Source organism: Balaenoptera acutorostrata, chromosome 13 (genome assembly GCF_949987535.1).
Source record: "Balaenoptera acutorostrata chromosome 13, mBalAcu1.1, whole genome shotgun sequence".
Classification (NCBI taxonomy): domain Eukaryota; kingdom Metazoa; phylum Chordata; class Mammalia; order Artiodactyla; family Balaenopteridae; genus Balaenoptera; species Balaenoptera acutorostrata.
Genome location: NC_080076.1, coordinates 54,323,459 through 54,335,579, shown reverse-complemented (window position 1 = coordinate 54,335,579; position 12,121 = coordinate 54,323,459). Strand labels below are relative to the sequence as shown.

At 33.9% G+C, this 12,121-nt stretch overlaps 1 protein-coding gene and 1 long non-coding RNA gene across 4 annotated transcripts in view; one reads left to right on the top strand and one right to left on the bottom strand.

The window, feature by feature from the left end:
* The window catches only part of MIB1 (MIB E3 ubiquitin protein ligase 1), a 125,958-nt gene that overhangs the window by 67,462 nt on the left and 46,375 nt on the right, over window positions 1–12,121 (top strand). The window contains exons 11-12 of the mRNA XM_057525992.1: window positions 1,629–1,826; window positions 3,958–4,109. Of these exons, the coding sequence (XP_057381975.1) occupies window positions 1,629–1,826; window positions 3,958–4,109 (350 nt within the window). The remainder of the gene's footprint in view (window positions 1–1,628; window positions 1,827–3,957; window positions 4,110–12,121) is intronic.
* The window catches only part of LOC103009319 (uncharacterized), a 48,768-nt gene that overhangs the window by 35,124 nt on the left and 1,523 nt on the right, over window positions 1–12,121 (bottom strand). For all 3 annotated transcript variants that reach the window (XR_009004970.1, XR_003622002.2, XR_009004971.1), the window contains exon 4: window positions 11,411–11,638. This is a non-coding gene — a long non-coding RNA (uncharacterized LOC103009319). The remainder of the gene's footprint in view (window positions 1–11,410; window positions 11,639–12,121) is intronic.

The window sequence follows — 12,121 nt, the reverse complement described above, 5'->3', positions numbered from 1 at the left end:
GGTAGTTTGCCAGTTCTTTTATGCTTAGTGTTAGGAGGTAACAAAAACTCCTAACCTTGTTTAGCTGGAATGTTAGTAAGGTAGAAGTCTCCTGAGTCTTGGTTTCCTACCTTTTCAAGAATGGTTGTCAAGTCGTCATGGACTTCTACTTGAGCGGTTTTACTTTTAATATCTGTTTGAGAAAATATGCAAAGACCAAAAACTGTTTCGAATTCAGCAACTGTTTTGTTTATTTGTTTTAAATATATTTAACCTCAGTGGTATTTATCTGTGTTATCTTTGAAAAGTAGTTCAGGTAAGCTCGAGTGCCATGTGGATTTTCAAACCACTTGCAAAAACTAGAGTCCACCAGGGCCTACCATGGGTTGGAGAAAGTCTGAGAGTATGCTTACATCTGGGTGTTAAAATTTGAGATGTGTATGGAATAAAGACAATACCCTTATAATATCCTTCTCCATCTGCATCTAGCAAGGTAATGAGACTCTTTTTGGTATGGACTGTGTATATTATCTTTATGGTGCAGTACAAGCATTTTTTTTTTAAAGCAGTTTCTTGCATTTGAAAAAAATTAAAGCAGTTGGGTCTTTTTCTACCTCTCATCTCCTCAGAAATACGCCAGCAGAAGGTGAGGCATTGCTACTGGATTCCTCTGAAATAGTTTTGGAATTTTGGATGTATAGAATTATACTTGTTTATGTTTCATTTTTATCTTTAAATGAAATACTTAATTTTTTTCTGTTCTTAAATATACAGAAAAGTGTATGCTCACCAGCCAGAGATAACCAATGTTAACATGTTGATATATTTCTCCCCCTTAAAGCTAGTTGAGATCATACTGTTTGACATTCATTCTTTTTTTTTTTTTTATAATTTTTTTTTTTTTTTTTTTAAAGGATTTTCTTATTTATTTATTTATTTATTTTTATTTTTGGCTGTGTTGGGTCTTCGGTTCGTGCGAGGGCTTTCTCCAGTTGCGGCAAGCGGGGGCCACTCTTCATCGCGGTTGCGGGGACCGCTCTTCATCGTGGTGCGCGGGCCTTTCTCTATCGCGGCCCCTCCCGTCGCGGGGCACAGGCTCCAGACGCGCAGGCTCAGCAATTGTGGCTCACGGGCCCAGCTGCTCCGCGGCATGTGGGATCTTCCCAGACCAGGGCTCGAACCCGTGTCCCCTGCATTAGCAGGCAGATTCTCAACCACTGCGCCACCAGGGAAGCCCCATTCTTTTTTTTTTAAATTACTCAATTGCTAGCGTAATTTTTATGTTATTAAAAAAATCTGTGTAATATTTTTTAAAATGAAAATAACTTCATATATAGTTGTGTCGTGATTTAACATTTTCTAATGTTGGCTTACCATCATGGCTGATAAATTAGGGGTACTGAAGAATCAAGCTACTTCTGAAATAACTATTGGTCTGGAATATGTGTGCACGATATAATGATCCAGATCATCATTTATCTTTGGAGTTAATCACGATTCAAGCGAATTTCTAGTTATTTTGTTGGCTCCATTCTGTTTTCTGTTTCCTTTTCTCACATTAATCTGGTTCTTGATGAATTATTATAGCTTTGAGTTTTATTTTTCTTTCTAAAATATTCACTGACTCAGATTTAAATGCTGCTGTTTAGGATAAAGATGGAGATAGAGCTGTTCACCATGCAGCTTTTGGAGATGAAGGCGCTGTTATAGAAGTGCTGCACCGAGGCAGCGCTGATCTGAATGCACGAAACAAGCGCCGGCAGACACCACTTCATATTGCTGTCAATAAAGGTCACCTTCAAGTGGTGAAGACTTTATTGGACTTTGGCTGTCATCCCAGTCTTCAGGTAAAACCTTTAAAGAAATATATTCTGCAGGTATTGCTGGGATTCTTTTAAATGGAAGTACTAAATGGTTTTGTGGTAAGCATTCTTTTGTTTTCAGTTCTTTTTTGTATGATCAGTCATACTAAATGATACTGAAGGTATAGAATGTCATAAAATTGGCAGTTATTCCTTCTTAGAAAAGCCTTTTTTAAGAAAGTGTCAGTAAATCGATTTTGTTTGGGGGAGTTGGGGATGGGGACTTGTGAAAATATCAGCTCTGAGTTGATTTGATTTAACTTTATTGATCATGACAGTGAGCTTCAGCATTTCATTATAGTTACTTCAGAGGTATCAAAAGTATTTTAATTGTAGCTTAATTTATCTTAGAGTCTGGGTCTAGTCATTAATCCAGTCTTGGAAGATTTTCTGATTTGGAAAATATATATAGGGTTTTAGGATTGATTTGTAGTAGGACCTAAGGAAGAGTCACCTAAGAAATGATTCTTCCCATCTAAAGTTTTGGCAACCAGGTGAATGAAATTGGATAGATCTCAGAGAAGTAATGAAGAAGAAGAACCAGAGTAATGGGACTGAGGGTTTGAGAAGAACTGAAAGAATCAGAGATTTTGTTTAGCTAGATGGTTACTATGGACTGATATTTCTGAGGTACATCCATTTTGGAACTGATGGAGTAGGGAACCGACAGCTTCTGATGGCTGGATTGGAGGATGGGGGGAGGAATTGAGGGGAGTTAATCTGTTGAAGGAGTGGGAATTTATACCGGCTAACTTTTTTTGTCTGAGATGGGAGGCAAAGTCATCTGTTGAGAGTGAGTGGGGAGTGGTAGGTGTAGAAAGGGTGATTGAGAAGAATGATGAAGGTTTGGAATAGCTACTGTGGGGAACAGAAGGCAGGATAGATGAGGACCTGTAGAAGCTTATGCCAGCCATGTTAAGAGCCCGTCTCAAGTTGGAGACTGTGAATTTTTAGTGCCACCGGATAGGTGGATAGAAGTTGGATTGTTGGATTGAACTTGTGTTGGGAATTTTTTAATGTGTGTGGATGAATATATACCTGAGATTGGCAAACTTTTTATGTAATGGGCCGGATGATATTTTAGGCTTTCATATGATTTCTATCACAACTATCCAACACTGCCATTGTAGCCTGAAAGCTGCTGTAGATAATACATAAATGGATGTTTGTGGCTATGTTCCAGTAAAACTATTACAAAAATAGGTGGAAGACTGGATTTGGCATCCGTGGTATATGCCGTAGGATAGGCTATATATGGCTTTACTGAGAATAGTATTTATGACTATGATATGAAAAAGGTCTAAATTACCCATTTATCCAGGTGACTGATAGTGAATAACAACTTACTGCTAAATCATTGATTAATGAAAAAAGTACCTTGAGAAAAAGGTAGACTGAGACTGTCAGATTTTCTTTTTCATTTGTCTTCACTTTGAGTTAACTAGCCACTTTCCTGCCCTTTGAAAACATTTAGATTAATGATTCTCAACTGTGACTGCACAACATAATCATCTGGGGAGCTCTGAAAAACTGTTGATGCCTGGCTTTCACCCCCAGAGATTCTGGCTTAGTTGGTCTGAAGAACAGCCTGGGTATTAGGATTTTTTAAGAACTCCCCACAGATTCTAAAGTGCAGCCAAGGTTGATAACCACTGACTTTAAATTCATTACTATGGGACTCCCAAGACTGGTGTAGGTTTGGTGTGGAATTTTAGAGTATAGCAATTAATGGTGGGAATGTGGTATAGCAGGCCATTGTAAGCTAATGAATTGGGGTGGAGGGCAGCTTTTCCACCTCATTAAATTTTGTTATTTGCTAAATTATATTTGAGGGTACTTCTTTGATTTTATTTTTTATTTTCTTTGGAAAGCTACAGCATGCTTATTGTCTTTTCCATCTAGATTGAGTAGGAATTTCTTTACTATAATGAGGCTAATATTTCTTGCCTGCATTTTAAAATTTAACACACAACGTGTTTTGTTAACGGGTTGTTGGATATGGCTTCTGCTTTTGTTTCTTTGTTCAGTAGTTCATTATAAGTATTAACATTACATATAATGATTAATTGAAAAAGAACTAATGAAAGTCTCTTTAAACTTAAAAAAAAAAAAAAAGGATTCTGAAGGTGATACCCCTCTTCATGATGCAATAAGTAAGAAACGTGATGATATCCTGGCAGTTCTTCTGGAAGCTGGAGCAGATGTTACCATTACAAATAATAATGGATTTAATGCTCTACACCATGCTGCACTAAGAGGAAATCCCAGGTAAAGATGTCACGTTTTACTATTTTATATGCAATTTAAAAATATTTTCCTGATGCTGGTTCTCTTTTTCTGATACTTATGAGGAAATAATTTTGGTTTACTTTAATGTTTTAAGGTCTGTGGAAATTATGAACTTCATTAAATAGATTAGTTTTATATGTTTTTTTTTGGTTAAACTAATACAAGTATTATGAAATGACTATTTAAATATATATTAAATATGGATATTAAAGTATCAGGAATACTTGCTTATATTCTAAAGATTTAATTAAAATGCATTCCATTTGGAGATTTATGTTTCTTCAAGATCATTCTCAGGTGTCCTCTAGCCCCATGTTATTTATTTGCATGGTAATTATTTTTTTAAACTTGTGGCTAAATAACTATTAAGTTACCTAATTTCTTATTAATAATATAATTACCTATAAACTTCTAGTATAGAGGTCCTCCAATCATTGTTATAGTAATAGGTGGTCTACTGAAAAAAGTGCTTGCTGGTTAAAGTTCGAGAAAGACTTTCAGGAAGTCATAGAATTCATAAAGGATCTGCGAAGTCTCACAGAAAAGGAAAATGGTTATTAGCTTTGCTTAACCTAGAACTTTCTATGAATGAATTTTTTGGAACAACTTTACCTTGAGAAGCATTTTAGAAAATGCTACATTAGATGTCTTCTGTTTATAGTTGAATCAAGCCCATGTATATTGACTGAGGGAGATGTTTACTTAGAAGTTTATTTTCATAATTTAATCTACCCTAAATTTTAAAAAATTGAGGTATAATTGACATATAACATATTAGTATCAGGTGTTACAAAATAATGATTTGATATTTGTATATATTGTGAAGTGATCGCCACAGTAAGTCTAGTTAACATCCATCACCACGTATAGTTCCAAATTTTTTTTTTCTTGTGGTGACAACTTTTAAGACCTATTCTCTTAGCTGCTTTCAAATATACAATGCAGTATTATTAACTATAAACACCATGAATTCTTATTCTTTGGTTCCATATTGCATTTTTACATCATGTTTCCTTTTACTTTTTTTTGCTCTTTTTTAGCTTCTTAGGATCACCACTAGAGGGTGAGCACAGAGAACAAAAGGATTTTATTGTGATTGGTTGTTGGTAGCTGTGACAATCGGTGTATAATCTAGGATGAAGTAAATGACAGTGTTTTAGGTTATATCTTGATTTGTTTTTTCAAATTACAAATATTTGAACACTTCATACGTTGGCACTGTAAAGGAGACACAGTAGTATTATATGTTCCCTGCCTTTCAAATAAAAGATGATAATGATAGCATTTACCACATGCCTGGCCTCTACTAAGTAGTGTACATGCATTATCTCATTCAATCCTTTGAACAGCTTTTTGAAGCAGGTGTTAATATCCTCATTTTATAGATGAAGCATATGAGGCTTATAAAGAGATGAATTTAGTTATTCAAGATCATGCAGCTGACTAGTGGAACAGTTGGAACTTGAGCAAGGTCTGTTTGACTTTAGAATCACTGATCTTAGCCACTTTATATTATTTTCTCTGTATTACGGTCTGTATGTGAGGCAAGACTGGAACACGTGGACAGTGAATGATTTAACTAAGAATGTATTAATATATCAAGCTCACTTCTTGTGCTTCATGAGCCTGTCTTTCTAACTTTATCTCCTACTAATTAAAATCCCTCTGCCCACCTTGCCCTTCAGCTACATTATACTACTCTCTCTCCCTAAAATTGTCTGCTCTCTTCCTTCATTTATTAAGCATTTTCTTTCATTAAGATGCCCTTATCCCTTCTTTTTCTTAACCATCTCTCTTCCAGAGCTCCTCTATATCATCACTGAAGTTATTTTCTGTTTGCCCTATACTTCCTTGTTCTGTGTTTTTGTTTTCTTGCACTTATAATCTGCTTTGTGCTGTTCCTTAGTATGTGCATTTTTATGTTTCTTTCTGATAAAATTGTGGGCACAAATATTTATCTGTGTATCTCCTGTAATGCCTTGACTATACTGGGGACTCAATGCATGTTAGTCTTAATTTGACAGGACAGTGTTAGATATCACAGGAGTATATGATCAATTAAAATATAAATTCTGTAGAGAAACGGTCAAGAGTTGAAACAGCAATTATTTCAAATTAGGATGGTCAAAAAGAGATTTTATTGAGGGAATTTAGTTTAGGTTATAATATTTTTAAGTTATAAAGTTTGATAGACTGAAAATTAAAGTGTTTAGGAAGTAACTTTTAAATATTTTGAATTGTTTAACTTTATTGAGAATAGGCATAGTATATTTAATATAATGTTAAGCCTATACAAGGAGGAAAAAATACTACTTCTGTTTCTTTAATTCTTGAGAATTCCTCTGGAAATTTATAACAGTGACTCCTCCAACCAGATAATTGGTGTCAGGTGACATAAAAAAAGAAAAAAAAAAACTTTCATTCTACAACAAAGTGGTGCTTTAGTTAAAGGTACACAGCTTCTTTATTCCTATTTCCTTAAGACATTTTATGCAGTTTTGACTGTACATTGCCCAATAAAGTGTGATTTTAATTGGACACGAAAGAATATCAGAAGATAACACAAGTTATATATTGGTTGTAATTGTAACTTGGGTTGTTTTGAGTTCTTCTTTTTCTACATCAAGTTTCGTATTCTTAAAATTGGCTTTTCTTTCCTGGTACTGACCAGTGAGGTTGTAAGACAGAAGAAACCATTTTAACTCAGAATTAGAAAAAGTCTTCTCATTTTACAACTGAGGAAACATGTTTGGAGAGGTGAAATGTCTACATAAGTAAAAAGGTAGCAATACTTATTAGTTTTTTGTTTCTTTTTTGAGGATTAAAGTCTTTTGGTTCAGGGTCAGAAGAATTAGATACTTTCTGTTTAAGTCTCTCTGTAAGATGCTCTGCAGTGTCGTCATCTCCTTTTCCACCTTACCTATCAATGTTCTATTAAATAGCAGTAGAATTAACTGGTAATCATATGGAAGGTAGTGACTCAACATTGCTGGAGTTTTATTTTATATAATGTTACATTTTTCTTTAATTTAAAAATGTGCGTGCCCACACTGTGACATTCCTGTTATGGTTTCAGGTGACCTTCCCAGATATTTCCTTCCTTTGAAGGAAGTTTTGTTTTTTTAAAATTGTGTGGCATAATCTACATTTCAATACCATTTCTTTTCTGAAGGATAAGAAATTTAATACCAAGAGACCATAAATGAATAAAATAATTTTATTTGAAAGCCTTATGTCATCCACACATTTTTCATAAAGCTGTTTATAAACATTATTTACCATTATGGCTCTTCCAAGTAGAATTAACAGTAACAAATTACTTGATTTAAACCACAATCTGAGTAATTTAAATAAGTTGAAATTAGTTGATGTGATTGATATTGATAAATGAAAACGCTGGCTGTCCTGTAGTAATCAATGCATAGCTACAGCTGGTTGAAGGGGACCAAATCCATTGAAGAGGCGATTTGGTTCCATTTTACCAGCTCTAGCAAAGCATTGCAGTGCCGCTAGTTTGGGACCCAGAACAGTTAAAATGTTTTTTATTTGAAAAATTATGGTTATGGTCCTTAAACAATTCTCATATCAGTATTTCAGCCATTGAATGTAAAACTTTATGTTTTGAAGGCACTTTTCCTACTATTCCCTTCTCTAATCATGCAGAAATCTTTACCCTTTAACACGTCGTTAGTGCATTAAGGAGTTATCAATGTACGTCTTTATTTTTAACACTTTTGCTTAATTCTTAAATACAGACAGTGACCTGTTTCAAAACCCACACCATTTAAAAGAGCAAATAGATCTTGATGTGTATCAGAGTAATGTTATCTATTTATCCTTGGGCAGTAAACCAAATAAGTAAGTGAAATAGGTTAGGAAAGAGCACTGCTAGTCATACTTTTCTACTGCCGCTGCTTTTTTTAGTATTATACTTAAGGACTAACAGCAAGTTGCTGACGGGGTGGAGGAATGAGTAGCCTTAAGAAAGTACCTCTGGGCTTTGGTTTATAAATAGATGACACGTGTATTCGGTGTATTGCTTAGACTTGTGTTGAAAGGAACTGCCATGCGTGATAGCTTATTTTTCTTTCTTTTTGCTTATGTAGTGTTACTAATCATAGGTTAATAATTTAACCCTTTTAAAGGTCTAGTTCCTTGACCGAATTCTCTGTCATTTTGGGTACAGATTGCCTAGTTACTTCTCATTATCAGCTTAATAATACATTAACTTGTGGTTAGTAATAATCATGAATTTGAGTATTAAAACTACCATTAAAACTCAGTAGAACAGGGGCTTCCCTGGTGGCGCAGTGGTTGGGAATCTGCCTGCTAATGCAGGGGACACGGGTTCGAGCCCTGGTCTGGGAAGATCCCACGTGCCGCGGAGCGGCTGGGCCCGTGAGCCACAACTACTGAGCCTGCGCGTCTGGAGCCTGTGCCCCGCAGCGGGAGGGGCCGCGATAGTGAAAGGCCTGCGCACTGCGATGAAGAGCGGTCCCCGCACCGCGATGAAGAGTGGCCCCCGCTTGCCGCAACTAGAGAAAGCCCTCGCACGAACCGAAGACCCAACACAGCCAAAAATAAATAATAAATAAACAAATAAAGTAGCTATAAAATTAAAAAAAAAAAAAAACTCAGTAGAACAAATTTTTGTTATAAGGGGATTTCAGTATTGGGAAGGGATGTCTTCTGAAAATACTTGCCTTGAAATAAAAGTTTGAGCAGTTATAGTTTGCCTATGAGTGCTGTCAGTGAAATATAAAGAAATAGTTATCTGTTTTGAACCAAACTGGGAGGTCAACACTAATTCAGGTAATATTCAAACAATTCTCATATTAAGTATATTCTGCATCTGTTGGTTGATGAGTGTCATGCTGCTGGTGAAATTAATGTGACTACAATTATTTCCATCATTCTAATAGAAATGAAACAGGTGTTAAATTGCGTGGGCTTCAGTGCTGATGATAGCAATAAAACTGGCTTCTATTTTTACTAGTTATATGGGAGCCGTTTAGCAGATCCAGTTGCTCAAGTGTGCTTTTGGATGGCAGTTCAGTTTCATATACTGGCCATATCGGGGCAAGGAGAGGCCATGGAAAAAAAATAGTACAGCATTTGATAATGTCAGCATCTGTTATCCCTGTCAGCGAGACAGTTGAAATGTTTGAGTTACGCCAGTGTCAGCAGATGCCCAGAGTTTAATATGTACTCAGTTAAAAATGAACAGCTGATCTAAGTGATAGATGTGACATTTTAGAGTGATTGAAAATACTCTTAGATATGTTAAGTTGAACTTGTAAGCACTAGAATCAGTGTATAATTTTACTTTTTCAAATGAATAACAGATGCTGTCATTTTATTTTCTAGGGATTATATACTCTTAATATTGTAGCAATGAGATTCTTAGTTGCTGGGATGTTTTAAAATAATTATTAAAAACATATATACCTATAGAATGATGAATATAATTGTTTATTATAAAACATGGATGCAGTAATACCCTTTGAGTAGTTTTATAGAGGAACCTCTACTTTTGAGGTATATATTGTCAGTTTTTGGTATTTAGGGCATGTACAGTTAAACTTAACAAATGGAATATGCAGCTTTGCCATTCTCTTTGTAGATGATCAGAAAGAAGGGCTATTCTTGAATGAGTTAAGCTTTGAACTGATTTTTTCTTTGAAAATGTGGAATTTTAAAATTATGAACTTTTTGTAACTTCCAATAAATATTCAATAATTTATATGCTACCATATCTATTAGTCATTCTCTCATTCTTTATAATCTGCCGATAAAATGAAAATCATCTTTTGACAATTATCTAGTTGTCTTATTAAACAGAAAATTGGATAACCTTATAGCCATTTCTATTCAACTGTGACACAAAAAATTTAGACATGTAATACATGTCTGAATACTCTAGTCAAAATAAAACTTTTAGTAAGAAATGATTAGAATATATGAATATTAATATTAGTATTTCTTTTTTCAAAGTCTATTATAGTAGCTTAAAGTAGGTACTACTTATAAATTGTTGCTAAGAGCTATATCATTTATAATTTATTAGTATATAAATATAGTACAAAATAAATTTTATATAAAATACAAAAAAGTATTTTAATATATCTAACATACTATAAATAGGTCTATCATATTTATAAAAAATTGAATTATAATTGCATAGTACTAATAAAAGATGGTTATTCTTTCTGTATAAATTGGTTTCTTGACTATAGTGTTTTCATTTTATGTGCCCTCTTTGGAGAAAGCAAATTCAAGGATAATATAGATAATAAATTAATTTATTTTAAATATTTGGCAGGCTGTGACCAATGTGCCCTGTTGACTTACAGCTATTTCCCAGAATTTTGTCATTTTTCATGAATAAATCTTATGTCTTGATTCATTCTAAGTACTTACACAGCATTGAAAGTGGAGACTGGATTTGGGAGAAGGACAAGGACCATTTTTTTTTCTTTGAGAGCAGAATTTTACTTGAAAGATAGCCTTTTAAAATCATAACTATGTCTATAGCTTTCAGAAAGAAAACCTAAAACAGCAAAACTTGCTTCAGAAATTCCTCTAATATTATTAAATTATAAATTTATCAAAATATGAAGAAGAGCTGTTGAAAGGCAAATGAAGTTGGCTTTTGTTAAATCAGTCAACACTACTAATATGATACATTTAAATTAATGTCAAATTGTGGAGACAGAAAATAGGTCATGTGTATCCCTCATTGTTTTGTACTAGTAATACTCTATTCTCTTTTGTATTCAACTTTAATCATGTGAATACTTAATTTAAAAAATGTAAAATGTAGTATGCTTAACTTAAAAGATTTAAAAGGAATTTCATGATAATTTTAAATCCACTTCAGTAAAACTTTTTTTCTTCACAAAATATAAATCTTAGCAACATTTAGTTTCCATCTGTAAGTAGTAGGTACATTTTTCTGGTGTTAGTATTGCCAAAGGTCATCTCTTTGATATTAGGTTAATTTACCATATGAAGGTCATTCACATAGCTGCATTCTAGTTCCCTCTTGGCGGTTTATTGCCTACCAAAAATACATACTTCTTTACATTCCATAGCATTGTATGTTCATATGGGTACATAAAGAAGTATGTACTCTGAGTAGGTATTACTAAGTTGTTAGCTGTAAAAACACGAAATGTTTTATTTTCGCATTTGTTAGTAAAACATTCAGCTTACTGATGGAGAGAAATGGTAGATCATTTGCAGAGACTATCAAAGACTAAACTTTATAACAGATTTACCTGAGGCATGGCATTAGTGCCATTCATGGTTCCTTGTTCTTGGTGGACATACACTTTTAAACTTTGACCAGTTATCTGTTGAACTTTGTCCTGGTTTGGTTCTGCAAGAGATCCATAGTATCAGTGGGGATTTACAGAGTGTATTTCAGATATTGGTAAGATCAGCCTAGTGTTTCTTCATAGTCTTCAGAGCAAATTTCTTCTTATTTTGCAGTTTGCTTCTAGATCCTACAAGTAGACAATAATTAATTTGGTGCAAATTCTTTTTACAAACTAAATATCTTATTAAAAACTTAACAGCCAATTAGTACTTCTTCTGATATTAACTCTAAAGTTGAAAAGACAAGGAGAAAAACCAGATCTTTTTAGAGTGTGAATGAACTGAATTTTTAAAGATGATGATTTTTTTGGTTAGTTTTTTTAAGGTCATGGATAAGAACTCATGATCATTTGAAAACTTCTTTGTTGTTCCTTTCTTTTTATTAGTTACTTACCTGAATTTTGCACTTTGGTGCTCCTTTTGGGTTAAATATAAATTTAGATAGATGAATTAATATCTAATTTTGGTGAGTTGAGTTGTTTTGATTCTTTGTTTTTTTGTTTTTAATATAAAGGATAAGTACCAGAACAGTACTGTCCAAAGTCTCACTTAAAAACAGCTGAAAGGTATTAGCCTATGAGCAGTTGAGTTTTAGCTTGATCATTTAGCAT